This window comes from Belonocnema kinseyi, chromosome 3 (assembly GCF_010883055.1).
Source record: "Belonocnema kinseyi isolate 2016_QV_RU_SX_M_011 chromosome 3, B_treatae_v1, whole genome shotgun sequence".
In the NCBI taxonomy this organism is placed as follows: domain Eukaryota; kingdom Metazoa; phylum Arthropoda; class Insecta; order Hymenoptera; family Cynipidae; genus Belonocnema; species Belonocnema kinseyi.
The window spans coordinates 54,474,699-54,498,098 of NC_046659.1; the positions used below are offsets into that span (position 1 = coordinate 54,474,699).

At 31.7% G+C, this 23,400-nt stretch overlaps 1 protein-coding gene across 2 annotated transcripts in view; it reads left to right on the plus strand.

The window, feature by feature from the left end:
- LOC117168885 (rhophilin-2) overlaps positions 1-23,400 on the plus strand; it is a 177,904-nt gene that overhangs the window by 26,283 nt on the left and 128,221 nt on the right. Inside the window, exon 1 of one of the 2 annotated variants that reach the window (XM_033354791.1) lies at positions 3,561-4,551. The exons of the other annotated variant lie outside the window; for it this stretch is intronic. Within the exon in view, the coding sequence (XP_033210682.1) occupies positions 4,522-4,551 (30 nt within the window). The 5' untranslated portion in view covers positions 3,561-4,521. Of the gene's footprint in view, positions 1-3,560; positions 4,552-23,400 lie in introns of those variants that run through there. 2 annotated transcript variants of the gene reach the window in all.

The window sequence follows — 23,400 nt, forward strand, 5'->3', positions numbered from 1 at the left end:
GACACAAATTCCACGCATGGTTCGCATTATGCCTTTTTTGCAATGAAAAGAAATTTGTTGTTTAGAAAACTGAAAATGAAGTTTATCGACTTTACTTTTTCATTTTCACTTAAAATTATTCTGTAGTTGAAATTCAGCAAATTTAAATGCACGTAAACATTTGTTTAAAGCGTCAGTATATATGGAAATATCAATTGATATTATTGTTTTTAAAGAGGAGCATTTTTTTTATAATTCGATTTCTATACCAAACAATTTGGCTAATAAACTGAAAAATTAAAACAAACAATAATAAACACGTGAAAATTGTATTTGGGAAATGTTTAATTTTCAAAATTAATGCTCAATTGTTTCATTCAGTTTTTTAAAACAAAATCGAATAATTTTACGCTTTATTCCTTTTGGTTAAAGACAAGTTTGTAAAACACAGAAGCCACTGTTTCATCATACAGTAAGTAGCAACATTCTGTTTCTACGAACGCATTTTCTGATACATTATTTTGCATCAATTGACTTAGCAATCATTGCACGTCTGATAGTTGGCATGAGATGGAAATACTGCTTGAAATTTAAGTTTCAATTACTTCCTATTGAAAGTTGTTTTTAAACTTTTTTCCTGTGACACAATTTTATCTATTCAAGTGCCAGGTTTTTCCATATATGAACAGCATGAATCTTGACAGGATCGAATTGGGGTACAAAATCGGCTTGGGTAAAATGTTTAAATCAAATGATTGGGAATCAGAAAGCGGTCCAATCCTGCAAGTCAACCAGTCCAGATTGCTTAAAATAGTACCGACCCACCAGGATTTTCTTCGAAATCCCACTTAACTAAGCGGATCTTGTATTATAGTTTTTTCATTAAGAAATTTAGTAAATTCGAGATTTGGGTCAATCTGTTTGTTAGTTTATTTCAAGAGATTTCCTAATACACCAGAACCGTGTTTTAGATTCCCGCGGTTTAGTTCTTCCTAGAATTGGTGGTCCATGCAGTTTGAGGGGAGAAAGGCGAGAGTGGTTGCGACTGTCGCCATGGAAGGGCCGCAGTGCGTGAGTACTCAATCGAGTATACTGCGCAACATTATAATATATATTCCAATTGGAAACAGTTTAGGTTGCTCTGTTTACGTTTTGAATTCTCCGCCTTAGTTCCAAGTAGTGATGCTTTACAAGCATTTACATTTTTTTCCAAAATCTCGTCAGATAAAATTAAAACCTCGTCCAAAAATGATCGATATGCATCACTTGTTCTAAGGCTATTTACAGGCAACCCTCGGCTCTGGAAATAAACCGAGTGTTCATATGTTACGAAATATTTCATAAAATTTTAAGGATCCTAACTTATATTTTAAAACATTTTAAGGAATTTGTATGACATTGTGAATATTGCAGGCGATTCTAAGGATTTCAATTAATTTAACGGTATTCTCAAAAAATTTTAAGCGATTTCCACAATGGGATTCATAGGATTTCAAAGAATATTCGCATCATTTAAATATTCGTAAGGGATTTAAAAAATTTGAAACAGAATTAACAGGATTTCAAAGGATTACAATAATTTCAAAGGGTTCCACAAGATATCACGAAAGATATATGTACACCATATTTTAAGAATAGTTAACTCCTCGACTCTATATTTATTGGATGTGTTGTGATCTGAAATATTTCTTAATAGGGAAGAAATAAAGCAAATAATGATACAATGTGTATGGTATCATAACAATTAATTTCAACCGCCAAAAAAGGTTTTAATCAACATGTTTCAGGCAAGTATTTAGAAAGGGCAAACTTAAGTGAGAATTGAGTTGCCCCCCCCCCCTCCCAAGTAAGAATACGTAAGCTATTCCGACCCTGCCTCCCACACAAATAATCCTTACGTATTTAATGGACGCTCTAAAAGCGTTTTTCCTGTTGAAAAAATCAAATACCTGTTGTGATATACATATTTTTTCAAATTCTCATTGTTTAATATATATATATATAGTAATAAACAAAATGTAATTTAGATTATAGTTAATATTTTAGCATAGTCCTTCTACCGAAAAATCGTCTAAGTTCGATACCGCCAGACTAAATTTCGAGTTTCTAGGTGCAGAATACGCCAAACTCTCGCTTTCATTCACCCCGTTTTCGGCCACAGTGCCCGTGATACAGTCAAGGATATTGCGCAATATCATGCATTCCAATTGGAAACGGCTCAGGTGGCCCTGACTGTTTACGTTTCGATTCCCCCGAAGTCACTCCAAGGCTATTTGAAGGCAACCCTCCACACTGGACTGAAAGCCAGAGTTTGGTGTAATTTTTTTGCCTACAAAAATTTTGATTATTATTTAGCTTCCTTTTATCTCGAGAGAAAGTTTTTATTATTGTGTAAACTTGAAAATTTGATTTTCAATCGCTGACCAAAACATACTCAAACCTGTGAAATTGTAACTTTAAACTTCTTGGACGATTTACTCCGAATTGCCTAATGTAATCAGAAGATTACATTTTTCATCGTAATCCGCAGTCAAGCCTGTTCAAATTTGTAATGAGTGTCCCTTTGAGATTTTATGCTTCTACATCTATTTCCTCAAAACTGGATATATTTTTCTATTCAAAATTGTTTGGCCTCAATTTAGCAATACTTTAAATTTTTATTGTACAAAAAATGTTTTAAAAAAATGAAAAGTTTATATAATATTTCCAACTATTATGTATAATCATAGAAAGTTCTAGATGTCGGTAAATGTCTATAACAAGCAGGTGAAAAATCAGCCACTAATTTACTTTATTGAAAATTACTATGAATAATTCATCGTTTAGTAGTATTTAACTTTTTACTAAAGTGTCAGTCAAAAGCAAGTAATAGTTGGTCGACAATGTGAGTAAAGCAAATGGGTAAATCACTTTTCACGTATGTACGGCTTGAGAGAGTAAGCAGTGGCATTACTTATATACATATATACAATATGGTCTTACAGTAAATCTGATGTCAAGGTTTAAACTGTTTAATGCTTTTCCAATCTTTTGATATACTTCACGATTTACTCTACTAAAAAATAATTTATAGGGAAGACGCGAGTAATTTTCTTGCAATAAAAAAACAGAAAGATCGGAAAACCTAGAAAATTTCTATCTCAAGAAGACGTTTCAGCTGTAGTTTCTTTTAGCTTAGGCCTTAGGGTTGTGAACATGCGGAACAATATCAGAGAACATATTTTAACTTGAACCTATACTCAGGAGCTTGGGATCGAAGGAATGATTTCGCATACTTTATCCAACCGAACCAGTTTCTTTTTAAATTGTTAAAAGTATAAACTTAATTCCCCTGAAGACTCGCGAAGTTATACGCCGCTGGCGCTTCAACTGAAGAGCACTTCTAGCTTTATGGTATCAGCTCATAGCATGTTGGAAAATACAGGCTAGCTAGACTAGACTAGACCAGACTAGAGACTAGAGGATACCACCATCCCCAACCTCGATCCTATCCCCATACCACTTCATATCCCCACTTCGAGTTCAACTCTTTCTTCTTCCTTCTGCTCCGTTCGGTAACCTGTAGTATGCCATCGTTGTACGCGTTCAAGTCAGCTGAATCCCGGTGTGATCTACTAACTAATCACTAGAAACGTCATCTAGAAAATTCAATTCATTCAGAACATTATCCTTTAAATCCTGCAGTTTACGCGTTGTGTATTTCATAACAGAGATTTTCATTCATTTAACTGCACATTCACTGAGGATTTTAATAACTTTAAGTATTGTGGGTCAATTTAAATCTTCTCCATAATGTATATACTTGTTCTTCAGTCATTGGGACTAGACAAAAAGTGCGGATAATAAGTGACCAGTTGCCAATGTTTAGATACGGAATTAATTAAAACAAGGGGGCATTAAACAACTTATTTAGTACAATAATTGACGTCGGCTTACGACCCAATTTTCTTGTTTCAATCAATGTTCATCGGTGCGATCACTTTGTGAGAAGTGCACGCACTTCCGGTTCTAGAGATGGACGTGAAAGGTGCGTGCGGATGAGATTCAGTGACTCTGGGTTAAGATGAAAGAAAATAGGGTGCAGAGAGACTTAAAAGACGAACTTGAAGATTATCAATACTAAAAATAATTTAGAGCAACGAAATAACAGGCCCTGTATATATGTTTTAAAGACAAAAATGTAAAAACACTGACAACCATACTAGAAAGACTAATAATTACAACAAATTTACCTAAAAGAGGAAAGCTAAAGTGCACAACTTGTTATAGTGATCTCTGGACTATTTAACTTGAAACTGGAAATTGTGAAAGAGCTTTTGTTTCGTGTAAAAAGTGAATGAGTCCTGAAAAGAAGTTTTAAATCCTGGAGTTTATATCCAAACAAAAAAGTGAATTCCTTACGAAAGGATAAAACCTTCTTTGCACGTTACCCACTTCCTGTTGCAGTGAAAAGGTGCATTTGCAACGACCACAAGGTTCCGCAACGTAAACTAGAGGTCGACGGAATCAAATTTTTGCAGCAATAATTTTTGAAGTCCCAGCATGTTGATTCTTCCAAACATTCGACTGCAGGTAATGAGTAAACATGCTAACGGCATAATTAGCTCCTCTAACGTTGTAATTAAAACGCTCCATTATACCCCGTTAACGCTATTCTCTCCCTGGATTGCCAGCTATGATAGTCTACATTATATTTGTTAAGAAAAAAAATTGTATGAGGTGTTTTATACGGTGCATTGGTTATGAAATCATTTCTCGTGGAGGATATTCTTTTGTTAGGGTACAACGGAACGTGAGATTTTTTAGACAATGAGGTTCTGGTCTGTTCTGTAAATCAGGTGTGAATTTTAATTTTTGAGAATCGGTTTGGTTTTCAAATTAATTATTGTAATATGAAAAATAATTATTTGATTTCTGTGGTTGGTTAAATGTTGAAAAGTACCAAATTAATTGCTTTATTAGAATTAGTACATGAATAACCCTTGCTTGACTTAATTAGTTCAAGCGCTGTAAAAAGTATGCTAGATAGGCTTTAGAATTAAATTAAAAACTGTTGTGCCCAATTAAAAAAAGTATCAATTAGGTATTCTCGACAAACAATACAAATTTATTAAATTATTAATATTATTATACATTAGGAAATCAATTAATTCCTTTTGAAGATCTTTTTCACGGTCTGCATTCCCATGTGGAAAAAATTCGTGGCACTGTATTGTATCAGACTAGTCCGTCTTGAGTCGATCCTGGAACGCCCCAAGCTGACTGTTCAGTGGCTAGACTGGGATGTAACGGCCTGATCGACTAGTTTCTAGACAGATCATTTATTCTGATATACAATAATCAATAATAAAAATAATAAAAATATAAAAGTTATAAAAATATAACTTCATATTGTGTTGATGTAACTTTGTCCGGTCATTAACACACTTAGTCATCTCTAAAAGTTAATTTTTTACCAATTTTGTCGTATTGCAATTAAATATTATTAAACAGTAGGAAATTTTCAGTTTTTATTCAGTTTGTAGGCATCGCTAGAGTATATTTAGTATGTACATCAGAGTTTCAAACAATTCCGATAATATTTGCCCAACTTACGATGATTTATTTCTTCAAAAGTAACTGAATCTAGGGCCGAATTTTTTCAGTTTTTCAAGCCTATTATTAAAAATACTCATCTGATGAAAAAACCGAAAATAGAAAAACGTGCCGTCTCATCATTCTCTGCAAGTCTATATTTAAAAAAGATCAATTTTGTGACTAAAAATTGTTCTCCGTGCACATGGACAATAATTTTATACGATCTCGAGCGCTGGGCGAGTTCCTCGATCCAGACCATCAATTTCAATTCATAACATCGTAATATTTAATTCAATAAAACATATAGAAATTTTAACATCAAAAGTGCTGTATGTGTATATAAGTCATTGAAAATTATACAGTTTGTATAATTATACTTCCGATTAGGCTACGAAATAATTATTGTTTATTATTTAAAATAATTAATACGTTAGACTCAATTATTATTGACGCAATCAAGAAATAAACAAAATAAGTCACGTATGTTAAAATTCGATTTTCTTGAATATTATCAATATAATACATAGCATTATAATTATTTTAAGTTTAATATAAATTTATGAGAACTTTATTATATAATTCAATTGAAAGAAAATGTTTCTAGACATTCTTTAAAAAATTTATTGTTAAGAATACATAAAGTTCGTATATGAAGATTTCAGTTACTTACAATAATTATTGTTTATTATCCTGAATATGTTAGTGTTCATTTAATTATTACTGGAGATAATTATTACCGAGATTCTGTCTCGAAACCAGGTAAAGTCTGGGCAGTCTACATATATTCAAATTCGTAAGGAATTCCTAGATAGCGCCAAGACTGGTACTAGACAGCAGAAAAGTTTGAATCAAACATAGAGCGACAGCGTTTTGATAGTTAGAAGAAATTTATAGTTTACCGTGCCACGAAAAGATTATTTACAAATTCATTTCATCAACCCATTTATATCATGGTTGATTCAATTCCTTCCTTTTTAAAGTATTAGAATTTATATTTTTTCCGTTTATTGGTGAAAAAAGAATTACTTCATAGATTTTGCATGGACTCTCTTTAAGAATTATATGAAGAATGTATGTGTTTTCGTGTAATTAATCTAAAAAGATTACATTTCAGAGCGGATCCTCCATATAATTTTATTTTCATTCCATTTGAAGTCTTCTAAAATTTGTATTAAATCAATCTAACAATTTTATATAATATTTAAAATATTATATAAAAGTTGTACTAAAAAATACACAGCATCTTTCAGAAATTGTACACGAAAATTGAAAAAAGTATCCTGGAAAGTTGATCGAAATTGTACGGAGTATTATATATTCCAGATTAACTGAGTTTATAGAAATTCAGTGCAACTTCTACATAATTAGGGGACAGCAGGCTAATTTGGTGCCCCTAAAGGAATTTAAAAGAAGACTGTAGAAAGGAAATTTATGAAGTGATTCTTAACGAAATTTTAGATCTTTTTTGGTATAACAATTTTTGTTAATTCATAGATATCCGTACACAGATATCCGTGCATATAGTTTTCAAATTCAGATAAATAGTGGTCTCAAAAATTTTTTAAATGCCCTCACTTTTTGAATTTTTATTAAAAATAGTTGGTTAACGAACTCGTCCTTTCTTTTGGGATCTAAAAAATGTGTGCCAAAGATGGATTTGATCCGTTAATTTTTTCGAGAGTTATCGTGTTTACGGACGGATAGACACACAGACGACATCGTAAAAACATGATTTTCAGATTCAGGGGTTCTCGAAACGTGGAGATCTGCTGAATAATTGTGGTGTCAAATTTCGGACAATTCTAATACTTTCTCAATCATAAATGATGCGAATGTAAAAATTCTCTAAATATATAAACTTGAAATAAAATTTGTTTGGAAAATTGATTGATTTTGAATTTTTTATCAATTACGTATATTATGTAAAAATTCCAAAGAGCTATTCACGTGAGCCTAACAATTATAGTTTTGTGCAAATGAAAGTGCACCAACTTACCGTCCTCTTCTACATGAAATGAGCATTGTAATTTTATGGAATTTTTTATTTTTTAGCAGAACGGAAGGCATATTCTATACGAGATACACAAAACTTCTACAGGGTAAAAAAAATTGAGTTGTGACAGGGATATTATTCCTTATTATAGCCAAACATTAGGCTGCAAACGAACGAAGGAATTTAGAAAGATCCCTGGATCAGCGAAAATGAATATCTTTGACCATTTTCCATATGCCAGGGATATCGTACAGTCAAACCCCTAATAAGTATAGCTATAATAGGGATATTAAGAATAGGTGTCTGAAGCAATTGTCGGAAGAGCGCCGGTGCATTATGGGAGCAGCGAAATAAAATGGCGACGGTTTAATCGGGAGCAGTGACAGTTGAGATTTACTTTGGACAATTAAACGCATTTTACCACTTAAAATGTGCGCGATTGTTAATATTAAATGGAGTTTATGATGCAGTAATAATAATTTACATTTGTTTCGATTGTAGGCGATAACTATATTGAAATATCAAGAAACGCAATAAAAACAACAAACTCGACTTTCAAGTGCATTACACGGATTTCAGGGAAATTCATTTTCGCGATACCAGACGAAAAATTGACTACTGTAAGTTAATATATTTCTATGACAACTAAATTTTTTTCTAATCTGAAGATAATACAATTATACATAATCTGTCGAAAATAATAAACTTTCGAACTTAGCAATTTTGCCCAAATTCCTGATTTACGAGAACAATTTATATAAAGTAACTAAATGTGTAACTCTTCTAACTAAACGTTTTACCTAATCCAAGCGTACACTTTCTTTGAGTTTAATATATTCTCTATTCACTTGTTCGCCTCAAGAATTTTTTTTCCGTGTATATACGCACGAAATCGTAAGGTGTCAAATGTTGATTCAAAAGTGGATAAAAACGTTGCACAATGGAAAAGTTAATTTTCCTTTGTACATGTTACTGCGTACTTTTCCATTGTGCAACGATTTGATCTAATTTTGGATAAAAATTTGTCACCTTGGGATTTAGTGTGTAAAAATTTGAAATGAAAAGATCCTACATTAAAAAAACACGGAAAAAACGATATTTTAATCCTAAGAGTATCATATTCTTACAGGCATATTCTAACCAAAGGAAGAAAATATTCTTCAAATGAGAATATTATTGGGGAGAATAAATGCGCAAAGGAAAATGCGCCTTACTCAGTTTAACAATTTCTTTTAACGTTTCGTGCCTCGTGCTTTCAGACCAGTTTTTTTGTTGTAATTTTGGACATTTACCATTTCGCTTTAAAGAAAAGTGGTAAGTACAACTTACAAATAATTAAATATCTTTCATCAAAATGTGTCAAAATGTAGTTAGTGCATTCTAGTTTTCAACTGGAAAAATAGTTTTTAACCTATACATTGTTTACTTACTTAATTTAACAGTATATGCTTACTCCTGGCTTTGATATTCACAGTTTATTTACTTTTCAATTAAAGATTTAGCAAAGCACTATTTACATGTATTTATCATGTATTTATTTCGCGCAGTCACACTGAGACCTAACCTCTATTGTCTAAGATTAACTATACCTTATTATCACATAGACAAGAATAATTTAAAAATAATATATATTCTTAAGATAAGAGGGCCTCCTCCATCTTACATTAAGAATATATTCTCGGCGCTTATTTAAGTTGCAAATATTCTTCAACTTGGTGGGAAATTCTTAAAATTAGAATATCGTTTTTTCAGTGAATCTAAATGCTATGGACTTCCATTTCAAATTCCTTCTAAGCTTTTTTTTTTTGTATTACTGTGATAATTCAACTGAATTGATAGAGTTTGATCACAAAAAAGGTTCTAATACTGAGTTTGATTGTAGAGTTTCCTTATACAGACATCTTGTAAACATTTCATAGAATAATTCATCCACAAAAATTCTACATAATTTCCCGCGACATCAGACAAAATTGCCCTTAACATTGAATTGAATTTTAAAGGAATTTTTCTGCAGAATTTCGATGAAATCTATATTTCAATTTCAGAAGAATCGCACTAAGTTATTTTACTGAAGTTCATAAGACACGTATACAATTAAGGCTGTGGCTAGTAGCATCGAAATTTCTGTACAAATAGCCATACTTTGTTGATACGCTCAGACACTTCCTGCAATAATAAATTATGAAGAATTAAAATATACCGGAAGAAAAAAAAATATAGGAGCTAATTTCACCTGCTCTCTCTCCTTTTACACACAATAAAAGTTAATAGAAAAAATTATAGTTATGTGCAACATACGATTAGAGTCTTGATTACGTAGTCGGGGCCTTATAGTTATCGCCTACATCACGAAGAATAGTTTTAATGCATGCTATGAACAGTATGTACTTTAAACTTTTTTATAAGAATTATCTGCCTTAAATGCCTAATTAGTTTCCAGCCTTACCTGAGATTTGTTAATAAAAAAAAAGGTTAGCTTATCTATAATTGAGTCACAGCACATGTATGCGACATCCATTATTGACGCATATTGAAAATGATATAAATTTTCAAACTTTCTATTCAATATATTGCATAGGATAGAAAATCGTTGAGCATTATTTCAATTGCCGTTTCACATAATAATAATAATAATAATAATAATAATAATAAACCTCGGTGGCTCAGTTGGTTAGACACTCGGACTTCACCTTAGAGGTCCGGGGTTCGATCCCTGAGCCGTTACCTCTAGAAATTTTTCAATGTACCTTTACCGAGGTTCTGGTGGTTCGGAACCCACCTTAAGCTGTAGGTCCCCCCCATCGTGTACTTGACTGCAACCCAGTCCGTCAATAATGGGGTAAAAACCAGACTTTTTATCCAATATGTCTGGGCAGACTGCTCTCATCAGATCACTTGATTGCATTATAAAAATGCGTCCGTGACTGATGATCAAATAAAAAATCCCAACTCTAACCAAAAATGCCTTTGACATGTTGGGCAGTATAAGCCTGTGACAACATTTCAACACTGAAATGTTTTTTATATAAGATTGTCTACGATTACCATTTTTTATTGTATTTTACTACACGAAACTGTAATTATTTACCATTAACTTAATATAATACTATCTAATTAGAGTACAGCATATTACAAATCTAAATCTAAATATCTATTCTGGAAATAACTGAGGAAACACTTAATCTTTATTGAGATCTTAATTTTTCGAAATTCATTTCTTCTTGTGAATTAATTTATGATTCATGCCCAGTTCGTCACAATATGTATGTCCTATTTGTATATATTCTTATTACTATTAATTCTTATGCTAATTAAACTTCCGGCAAGGGATAATGGGAGATCTTATTTCATGAAATGCGATGTAAAAAGAGAATTCGGAGGCTTCTTCGGTTCGAGCTCGAGCTTAATTAAGTTGAGCAAAGTGTCTTGATGTACTGAAGGTATCAGTGTTTTACGATGATAGTGATACGTGCATCCTTATTGCAGTGATATTTCTTTCACTCATACATACCGCTTTGCTAGTAAATATAATCGAAATGAATACTTGTCTCTAATAAATACGGATCTATAATAAATTATACACATACCTGTAATAATAACTACATGTCTGTAATAAATATAACAAATCGATATAAGAACCAAAAATAAATTCACGGATTATGGATGAAATTCTTTTTATGGAAACATTTCTCTTCGATTCCTAACTGTTCCTAACTGTGGTTAAATTTTTGATTGTTTAGTCTTTACGTGATTGGTCATTCATCATTGATCACTGAGAAAGTGACAGTGAAGAATCTTACAATCTCTTTTGTTCAGCTTCACTTCCTTGCTGCTGCATCTTCATTCTTTTGTGAAAAGCGATTCACCTTATTATTTGCATTTTTAATTAATTGGAATGGACTTTTACTTAATGTTTCCAGATTCTCATCCTGATGAGAAGTTGTTTGTTTAATGTAAAATTAGACATCGCCATTTTTATTTAAATTTCGAAGTTTTGTGACCCCCTCAGTAAGAAAACCCGGGGTTTACGAGGGTGTCTGTCAGTGATGCATGTCGAGCCGATTTAGAAAGATTAGTATAGTAGTCACAGAAAAAACTAAGAATAAAATTTGTTGCATGAAATTTTTGAGAGCGATAAAGTTTTGTTGAGCCAACGTTGCGTCTTTCAAAAAACATTTATTTGTCATGGAAAAACCAAAGAAAGTTTAACCGATATTTTTGTAAAGTTTATCCTGTGAAGTTAATTTTTGTCACAGAGAATCTTTCGTCGGAAATCGATGTAAAGTTTATCTTCTGTTTTTTCAGTGGTAGTAGTGGTAAGTAGTATTTTGTAGTTTATAGGCACGATAACTTTCGAAAGGATTTTGGAATTGGATTTCGGGCTACTTTTTAAAGGCCTAAAATTCAATATCAAGTTCGTTAACCAACCTTCTTTCAACAAAAATTCTAATGAAAAATCGAAAATTCATATTCTGAGCCAAGCGATACGAGACATAAGAAAAATTTTGAGAAAAATTATTTTTCTCAAAAGATCTATTTTCATTTAGATCATTCTTTAGTAAGACTGATGGTTTTTGTTTTACTGGCGAAAAATGGTATTTAAAAAAATAATAATGTTCCGGCCTTTTTTGTCGTAAACACTCATATTTATTGTTTAATTTTTTTTTAAATTTTGGTTTGTCTCCGAAATTTAAAATATTGAGTTTGCTAAGAGTGTTTTGACCGAAAAAGGCAAAAGTAGGGATCATCTTTTTATAATGGTATTATTCCATATAAAAACAAATTTAAGGAAATGTTAGCTGTAATATTCAGAGTAACAATCATCAAATAATTTAAATAAATTTAAAAATCTTACTCCCTGATTGATTACCCTTTTCAAAGGGAGTGAACATGTATTTGTGGCTTTTCCGATAAAATAATTTGGAGAGGTCACTAGAACAATTTGAAAAATTAAATTTTTGTTTAAAAATCGAAAAAAATATCGATAAAATAAGAAATAGCTATTCATTTTTTTGAATGGGTGTACGATTTCTGCTGGTATAAATTAAAAAATCTTAAACTCTAATATTTATAAAACTCTACTTCTTTAATTAAAAAAAATGTTGTGATAACCCTGAAATTATTCCTCTTCTTAAAAAGGTTTCTACCTATTTTTTCTTTTTCCAATAAAATAATTTTCACAGGTTGCTGAAGACATTTGAAAAATGTAATAATTTTTTTTTAAATAAAAAAAACTTATCGAATATATAAGAACTAGCGATTTATGTGTTTTAATATAAGGAACATTTAGGATGATATAAATTTCAAAATATTTTTAAAAAATTCTGGTGGCACATCTAAAAAAATTTGTTTATATAAAACAAAAAATGTTTTCTTTTTGTATGCCAAGAGACTTCGAATAAAATGGAGAGAGCAAACAAAAAGGAAATAAAAAGTTATACATTTCTTTGGGTAACTAAAATAAAATAACGCTAGAGAATACAATTTTTATTTCGAATCCTTCACCGATTATTATTATGCAATATATGAATAAGTAATTCCAGCCTGAGAGAAATTAATGACACGCATACATTTAATGTAATAGAGTTGAAATAATATCGAAAATTTTGCAGTTTAGACAATCTTTAATCGAGGGCGAGACAAGTGATGAGAATATATTCTTTAAAGCCGAAAGAGCCTTAACAAGAAGAAATTCAAAATTACCAAATTACAGTTGTTAATGGTTTAACCTTTAATTTCAAGAGGTCTATGCATAAACCTTGAGAGCGAAGCGTGATCTCAGATAGACAAGCTTACGCTCAAACTTGCGAGGAATATGATTGTTGTTCGCTTTTAAAGGTTACATAACTTTCGCAGGTGTATGTAAATTAATGAAATCTCTTGACCTAAGAGAAATTTAAATCATAAGCTTTGAACGCTTCCAGTTTAAAATTGAGTAACTTTAAACGCTACAAACTAAGTTTAATGTTTCAAATGATTTCAATTTATCTTTGTCATATTTTTAACTCTTACACTATAAGCAGGTGAAAATTAAAAATTAAAATTTTGTAACGATTTAAATTGAAATTCTCTACAAGTATTTTCACAATTTAAATTTTTATAAGTTTTGATGACCTAAAGCAGTTTATCGACATTTTTAATTATTCAGTTGTAAAAAATCTTGAAATTAAATTCAGTAAAATTTAATTTAGATTGCTCTACATAATTTTTGAAATTGTTTAGTTTTCAAGGCCTGAACATTAAAAATATTGTATATAACATCAAATAATTTATCATGAAAATGTTCCATATTTTATTATTTATATATCTAAAAAAATTTTTTTTGTTTTGTTTCAGGTGAGTTTACGTCACATTGTCACTTGGTAACTCTCTGTGAGTAGAGAACGAATCCTATATAATATAATAAATTAATATACAATACATAAATAATGAATTAATAAAAAAATACGATTGTATTTTCGAATGTTCTTATTTTTAGCATTTGATTTTCGTAATTTGTAAAAACATTTTACTTGCATTTGTTCATGTTTGTACACATGCAACTACCAATGATAAAAATTTTATCGCTTAATTTGTAACTTGTCAATGTAAAATTGGTTAACTGAAAAATTGTTCATTTATGAAATTACGCACTCCTTTTAATTCTTAAAATAATTTGCAATGCTAATATACGCAATCAATATTCCGTTTAAATCATAATTTAAAGTTATGTAAGTAATTACATGCATAAATACCCCGCCGAAGTTTTTCTGCGGAGATTTTTAGTTCTTCTAAATTAAATATTGCAAATGGACTCTTAAATATTGATGGCATGACATTTACCAAAAATGTAGTCTTTTACAGAACCTTTCATTTAGCTTCGAAATTTTATTTGTAGAAACTTGAATATCATAAGGATTACACCTTTTTTCTCATTATGGACCAATGAATTAATTCGAAACTGGAAATGCTGGCCCCGATTCACTTAGGATCAGCATGCAGTCTAAAGATTACAGGTTTCATTTAGAAAAGGCATGTGAAAGAGGTTGTTTGCCTCGAAAAGGTGAAAGGGTCTCTACGTATGAAATGCTCGAAAAAAACAATTTGCATGATAAGCTTAGTATTTAACGTGCAATCATGTATTCAAATAACTTAGATAATAATTCAACATTTCTACAATTAAAACGTAGCTCAAACGAGGAGTATGGACCTTCTGTAAATTCTGCTTTCCCTAATTTTTATTTTCCCAAAATCCATTTGACCCATTAGCAATTTACCCCAATTTATGTTTTTCGGAATTACCGTTTAATTTATTTTTTATTTTTCTGAATTTCTATTTCTCCTAATTTTTAATTTTCGGAATAACCATTTAATATAACTTTAGTTTTCGGAATTGCCATACGTCATCATTTTTATTCTTACGAATCGCCATGTAACCAAAATTTCGGTTTGCCTAATCTTAATCCGACTTAAAATGAAATTTCAGTTACATGCCAATTCGGCGAACAGGGTTATGACATCGCGTTTAGATTATGTGGGTTATGGAATGTTAAAAATTAGGACAAATGGCTCTTCGGAAAAATAAACTAGCTGCGAATTCGATCTCGAATGTTTCCACTTTGTTCATATTTATAATTATATGGTACTCATTTCACAAACACTTTGGATTCCGTTAGCAAACGTATTTGTTTCCTCGTAGAGGCAGCATTAGTTATATAATGATTTTTTACATATTAGATAAAATAAAGTTTTCATTTTAATCATTTTAAAAATAGAATTGTTAAAAAATAAAAAATAAAAAAATAATACAAACAATTTTTTAAATACAAATACAAATCAAATTTTATATTTGAAAGGGTAATATTTTGAGTTGGAAAAAAGAAGTTTCCTCGCACCCTATCCCTTTCTCAACTTTATGATTTTTTTTACAAAAATTTTCAGAATTATTTTATTTAAAAATTTATGATCAAATAGTCTTTGCTATTCATGCATCAACTTTAAATTGTGTCCATTAAAAACATTTTTGTGTTCATAAGAGTTGTTTCAAATATTATAAATGAGCATAACGTCCTTACTCTTCAGTAAAGTGTATTAATATTATAAGTCAATCGATATTCCTCGATTCAAGGAATCTTGTCCGTTCTTGCATCAATTTTGAATTATGTTAGTGAAACAATTTCACTATAAAAAAAGGAGTTTTCAAATATTATAAATCAACTCATCTTTTCTATTCTCACATCAACTTTAAATTATGAGAATGGGACAATTTTTACTACAAAAATAAATTTTTAATTTAATATAAATGACCAAAACTTTCTTACTCTTTAATAAAATGTACTAATATTATAGCTCAATCGATTCGGCTTAAACGAAGGAATTTTTTTTATTCTTGGTTCAACTTTGAATTATATGGAAGAAAAAAGTTTTACTATAAAAAAAAAATCGTATTTCCAAATGTTATGCATTCTCATAGCTTCCTTACTCTTCAATCAAATGTGTCAATGTTATAGGTCAATTGATTCGTTTCGAATCTATTCTTTCTCGCATCAACTTTAAATTGATGTGAATGAAAAAATATTTACTATAAAAGTCTATTTTAAATTTAATATAAATGACGATAACCTCCTTACTCTTTAATAAAATGTAATAATATTATAGGTTAAGCGATTCGTCTCGAATCAAGGAATCTTTTATATTTTTGCATGAACATTGAAGTATGGTAATGAAAAAAGTTTTACTATAAAAAACCGTATTTTCGAAACATTATAAAGAGCTAAAAAATTCAATAAATATTTTCAGAAATTCTTCGTCAGTTTAAAGATATTAGCGGTGAAAATAAGTCCTCCGAATTTCATAAATTTATCTGCAATCATTTTCAAGTTATCGTGTTCATAAAAAAGTGTGACATGCACAAATCCTCCAAACTTCCTCAACACACACACACACACACACGGGCATTTATTTAGGACTATGCATTAGACATTTTAAAATTGAGAAACGTTTTTCCACGGAATGAACAAAATTTCTAAAATGTTATTATTACAAAACTTCCACTATGAGGAAGCAAAAATAAGCAAATGATAATACAGAAAATAAAAACTGGTTCAAACAGTAATTCGGTAAAATATAAATTATGTTAAATTGGTATTTCGTCAAATGAATTTCGGTAAAATTCAAATGAGGGAAAGTAGAATGATTTGGGAAGTATTCATATACTTCACCTGAAACCTTTAATGATAACTGTGTGCTATATTGGCACAATTGGCACAGTGCGAAGCCCGTAGAAAGTTTTATCTTGATTGACCAAAATTTAAATAAAAATTATTCAAAGTTAATAGGATCAAATTCACTAAACATTTAACAGTGAAAATGAAGAATTGTTTTTTTTTATCAGAGTATAAAAAAGAAACCTTGAAAACTCAGGTTTATAGTCACTCCTTGAGAAGTTATATGAGTTTACAGAGATTTTGCCGGTTTGTTTTAGCTGTTGACAGTTTAGTTATATTACCACTGTTAGAAGGAATGAGAGTAAAAAATGTATAGCGTCCTTGGTTATTTCGTTTATTACTTTTTATGAAGATCTTGCTGTTATTATATATTACTAAGTGGTTTGAAAGATATTGTGTCGACATTCTGAAATCATCTTCAGCGTTGATTACGTTAATTATTGCGAAGTCATACTAAAAGTTAGATGGAAGACTTATATGTGAATTGAATCAGGTTTCGTGACTTGTTATTGGAATTTTCTTTTTTGATCGTTCATGTTTTCGAAGTTGCCCCTGGAGAATTGTAGGTTAAATTATAAAATAAATCACTTAGAAATGACTTTATCTTTCTCATATTACTGTGCAGAAATTTTGATCTGGCCCCGGACGGGGCCAGACCGGGCCGGGTCGGGCCCATATCGGGATTCCTGGTCAGGGCCAGACCGCGGGTGAAACACACGCCCAGGTCGGGGCCAGGTCGGGACTCCCGATCGGGAAACCCGATCGCTGCCCGGTCGGTGCCCGATCGGTCTCATAATAAGACATTTTATGCATTTCGCGAATAAAAAGAGATTTATAAAGTATAAATATTATTATTTATTAAATATCAAAATGATCTTAAATTACTTCTATTTAACTAGAACCTTAAAAAAAAAGTGTTTTTTAGTGTAGGGTCATCTGATTTCGATGGCTACCCTAATCTTTGGAATTTCCAATAATTGTTCCAATATGACTTAGAGCCGCTTACTCTGTTGTTTCTATGTTTTCATCTCTGTGCAGAAATCTCGGTCTGGCCCTGATCGGGGCCAGACCAGTCCAGGTCGGGTCCTGATCGGGAATCCTGGTCGGGGTCAGGCCGCGCATGAAACACACGCCCAGACCGGGGCCAGGTCGGGACACCCGATTGGGAAACCCAATCGGTACACGATGAGTCTCATTATAATCCATTCATGAATTTCACAAATGGAGTTTTAATATAAGTAAACAAGAAACTATCGAATAGTCCTCTCCTTTCGAAGGCCACCTTAATATTTTGAATTTCCAATTAAGTTATTTTAAGTTAGAATTAATGTACTACAAGCACGAAAAGAAAAGGTTTCAGAATACAAAATTGAATTATACTTTTGAAAATCGTAAAATTATTGTGGATGGTATCAGTTTCGAGGAAAGGGTTTGTTTTGTATGAAAAAAATGGATGATAACCAGAAATATTTTAAGCATCAATTTTAATTTCTTGAAAATATGTTGCCTATAAAACTTGTTAACAAATTAGAAAAAGTTTTTTCGCAAAAAGATTCCCTACAACTTGACATTTTCGAATGCTTCCAAAGAAAATCATGGGGAAATAAGCCTGGTCCGGTCGGGCCAAGGTATGGGCCACACGGTTCTACCGATCGGGGCCAGATCGGTATTGCGTTTGAAATCGGACGATTTCTGCACGGGTTATTTATCTTATTTATACATTATATTGATGAAGATCTGAAGCAGATTCTGTTTTAAATTTCTTTGATTAGGCTAATTATATGCTTCACTTAGAAATACTAGTCTGAAATTTTTTTATCAGCTCTCGAATCTCCAGGGATTTCGGAAAATTGATTATACCGACAAAATTGGATACTGATCATTTCTGTAAAATTCTTGAAAATTTAAATCGTATCGATTTTGACGATTTTCTATTATGCTGGAAAAATATCACCTTGAGAGATGATTATACGATACTTAAACTCCTAAAAATTGAAGTTCATAAAGTAGCTGTGAATTTTACAGGGTTGTAATTTAAATTACTATTCACAACAAATGCAAGGGATCACGTATTAACGATCTCTAAACGGCGCATATTACATGTTGAACAATTGGACAATTTAAGGCTTGAAATTTAACAGGCGCTTCCAACCATTAGTAAAATGTAAAAACCGGAAGTCGGAAATTTCCGGTGGTGAATTGTTTGGCGAATTACGTAGTCCGTTCACCGAACCCAATTGACCAATGACAGGGTTAGGTGAAATCGGAATCGGAAATCGGCGAAGAGAATGTTCTACGTCGCTGTAATTGCGGAAGCCACTGCAGATTGCTGTTTGGTTCAGATAAATCCTTCTCCAGTGGTCGATAACATAGGTTTGTCTTTTTCTACTGGGATATTCCATTGCTGGACTCGCTTCTCTCATTAGACATTGATGCAGTGCCTCTGCCTGCTTAATCGTTTTTCCACATTCCACACCGTGGTGGCTTATTTTATTTAAAGGGAACTCGTTCCTGTGGAAGTATGAAGTCGATAGACGTCGTGGCGCAGTTTCAATAGTTCCTGGTCCGCGTAATCGTTCCTTTACTCCTGTAGTATTCGAGAAAGAGCATTTTCTCCTTACGCAATGCGTCAATTGGCTCAAGAAGTGGACAAAGTGTGATGCAAGCTGCGATGGATCTAAATACCGGGAAATTGCCGATGGGGGAAGGTTTCCTAACTTTCAATAGACTCTCAATAATTTATGAAATTGCAAGTGTTAGGAAAGCATAAATTTTGCTGGACGAATTTTCATATAATGGTACCTTACAGGGCTAAAGGAATATCTTGCAGACATTACGTATAATTTTAAGTCACTGAGTTTGAAAAAGATAGAAATAATTCCCAAAATTTATCCACAACTATTATGCAGATTATTCCATTCCAATGTACAATTACCTTATGCGTCTAAATCCCAGTCTTCCTATCGTTTTCTATCCCTAAATAATTCACATTTATCCATTTATACCCATTTTATTTCTCCAACTAATCCATGGATATATCTATATATCTTTTTGGTCATTTAAAATCCTGCTTCCATCTTTTACAATCCGTATATTTCTGTTCAAGCCCTTCGTGTGCCTATCCATGTTAATCCTGTTTTATTATCCGTGAAGCTCTTCGCCTGGGGTGCTTGATAGAGAGATTGACCGGCGACCTGAGTTAGAGCAGTGTTGCGGAACGAACTTGTTATTTAGATAAACAACACAGGAATTCTAAATTAGTCTAAAAATCTATTAACCTCCCCGCCCTTTTATCGCCTGGTGCAATTCCCTTCCCATCTTTCCTAAAATGAACTCCTTGTAGAACCGCGAGTGAGTCACGCTTACACTGAAAGGAATTGTATAATAATTTATTAACATAAGTATTTCCCTATCTCTTCATCAATATAACCCCCTATCCTTTTGAATATCAGTGTTTCTATGCAGGACTATCCTCTATCCATGCATGCCAATCCTCTTCTATCCTCCGCCTATCCAAGTAAATCTGTTGCTATCTCTTCTCTCTAAATATGAATCAGTGAAAAATTCACTGATTGAAATAGGTGTTAGACATTTCACTGATTATTCAGTGATTTCGGACTTATTCACTAATCACTTCAGTGAAACGAAAGTAAATCATGTAAGGCATAACCTCTAAATTTTCAAGTCATTCATTGAAATTAGACTGACAATCACTGAAATTTTACTGATTCAAATTTAGAGAGTTCCCCAATCAGCAGTTAACTCAGTCTCTTTTAAGCACATTCTTTCCATCATTTTTCTATCTCTTAATCAATTCGCAATCACGCATTTTCTTCAAAATCCTAGTCTGTTTATCCAAGTCCATTTCTCCGCTCATCCACGTCAATTATTTGTAAGCTTTTTGGCAAATTAAAGTGCTGCTTATCTTTTCTCCATCCTTCTTTTCTCTACCCCTCTTCTTTTATGTCTCAGTCTTTTTTCCAAGTCCAGATAAATAATGATATATGTATAACACTATTGATATAACCTTTAGATACATATACATACGCATCCTAAAAAGTCTACACTCAAAAAAAATTGCTGGTTAAATCAACCAGAATTCTGGTTAAATATGCCCTTACTTTTTTTTCTGGTTAAAGTAATTATAATTCTGATTGTTTTAATAAGAATTTCTGGTTACTCTAACCAGAAAAAAATAGTAAATGCATATTTACACTGAGAAAACTATATCGCACAAATTACAATATATATATCGTAATTCCTGCGCTATATATCGTAATTATCGCATTATAATAGCGCAAAATCGTGATATCGTACATTGCAAGTTTTTAGATTATATATCGCATAATTGTGCAATCTATAACGTAAGGAATGGGGATTCCCATCCGTCAGTTACATTTTGCGCTTTTGCTAAATTGTATAAGTAAGTTCTAATTCGTCTACAATAATGTGATTTATTTCGGAGGAAATATATGAGTAAGTACATAGTTTCTTGTGTTTTCTGTCGTAGATTCTACATGTTTTACTGAAATTAGCTCACTGCAGCGCGACGCAGTCGATGAGTTCAGAATTATTTTCCTAACCTCAGTGAAAATTTTGCTGAAATAGGTTTAATCATTAACAGTTGCAGGTCTTACCTGTAGCAAATTTTTAATTTTCTCTGTGATTGCTTTAAATCTAGAGTCCCGATTTATAGCTGGAACTGACTCATACTCTGCCTTTTTCCCATTCCTGCTAAGGACGCCGTAGCAGACGACAGCGACAAAATTTTACTTCATTTTTGTCTGTGATATTAGTGCATTATAATATCGTACAAAGCTCCGGGACCTGATTGTACGTGATCTTATTGCGCTTTCTTGCAATATAGAGGTTTTGCGATATTATTGTGCGATATCTTTTTCTCCGTGTAACCAGACATATTTGAGTGTATTATTCTGTTCACAAGATTATTTTAATTTACCATTAATAGCAAGGACTATTCATGGCATGATTTCTGGATCAAAGTTCGAAAATGTGTAACATATGAAATACATGAAAAGCAGTTCAAAACTACATCACATGTCGACAATAATAGAATAACATTATCAGTAACAAAAAATCAACAAGAGCTTATTACCCTAAGTTCACTTTCTTAAATACACTTTGTTATCGAGATTCGCAGATACTAAAAAAGTCAATACAATCTATATACTTATCAATCATTTTGTAAATGACAATTGTTATGAAGTTCTCGTACCGCAGATCAAAAGTCAACCTTAATTAATAATATCAAAGATAAATAGTTAACTTGTGAAAATGAGAAGTATAATTTGGATTTTTAATTAGATCCTTTCTTTGGCTTCCATTCTATGTAACTTTCAAGTGGGATAATTAAATACATTTTGAAAAGGGCGATGCCTGAGTCTTCGCAACGCTTGGAAAGCGCTCGATAAGACATTTGTTTCCCGTCACGCCATTAGGAGCGACGACCATGCCAAAGGACGTAAGACTTCGAAACATCACTTCTTTACCATAAAATGTACCTGACCTATGCTACTCTGCTCAACTTGAATATCAACCAAATAAAGCAAACTCTCAGCTAACGTGACATGAAAGTACGTTCAAAAGTATATAATACGTTACGTGTACAAACGGACCACTTTTATTGCACAATTCTCGATAAATTGTTATCCAATCAATTTCTTTGAACAAGATTCTAATTTTTTCAGGCTATTGGAGAAAGTCTGATATATTTGTAGTAAATTTTTTCTAGATTCATTACGATTATGTACAAAAGTTCTTACGTATAAGTGTAATTTAGACCAGGAAATATCTACATTTAATAAGTGCAGTTTAATTTTTTTAGTAATCCTAATGCCAATGTTTAGTAGGGATTCATTTAATATACACTAAAAAAAATCTGCCTACAGTACAGCCAAATCTCGCAATTTGCGCTCAATAATATATTTATCTCGTGCTTCGCGCCTGTTAATGTATTTAACTCGAGCTACTCGCTCCTCCATATTTGTGCACAGACCTTTTAAAATTAAAATTAAGATATCGACAACTGTCATTTGGTGATTACGAATTCTCTTTTGTTGATGCTTTGCTTCAGCTTACCCTAAATTTGACCAAATATCTCTTGTTAATGAAGAAATAGGTTTTTAATATGAGTACACATTTCTGTGATCCTAAGACGTAATATATTGTTCAGAATAAGCATGTAACAAAGTTGACAAAATATTAATTGATTCAAAGAATGAAGTGTTTGAATTAAGCAAAAGAAAGAATTGTTTAAATAAAACATTATTTATAAAAGTTTTTAACGCCGTAATAGATTATCACAACAAATTTTGGAATTTTCCCAAGAAATTGACAATTAAAATTTTGATTGCACAAAAAATAATGAAAAATCAACAATTCCATTTTGCGGTCAAACTATGCTATTTAGGACAAAAGATGAAAGGAAAAAATTGTGCACCCAAAAAAGATCTACAAATTATTGATACCAATAACTTTTTTGTATAGGACACGTAGTTTTTGTTTTATTCATAAAAACATCAGAATTAAAAAAAATAATTAATTTTTGGACAAAGGACACAAGCAAGAAAAAAATGAATAAACAAAACTTGCTCATTCCAAAAAAAGTAAGACTCATCCAAATTT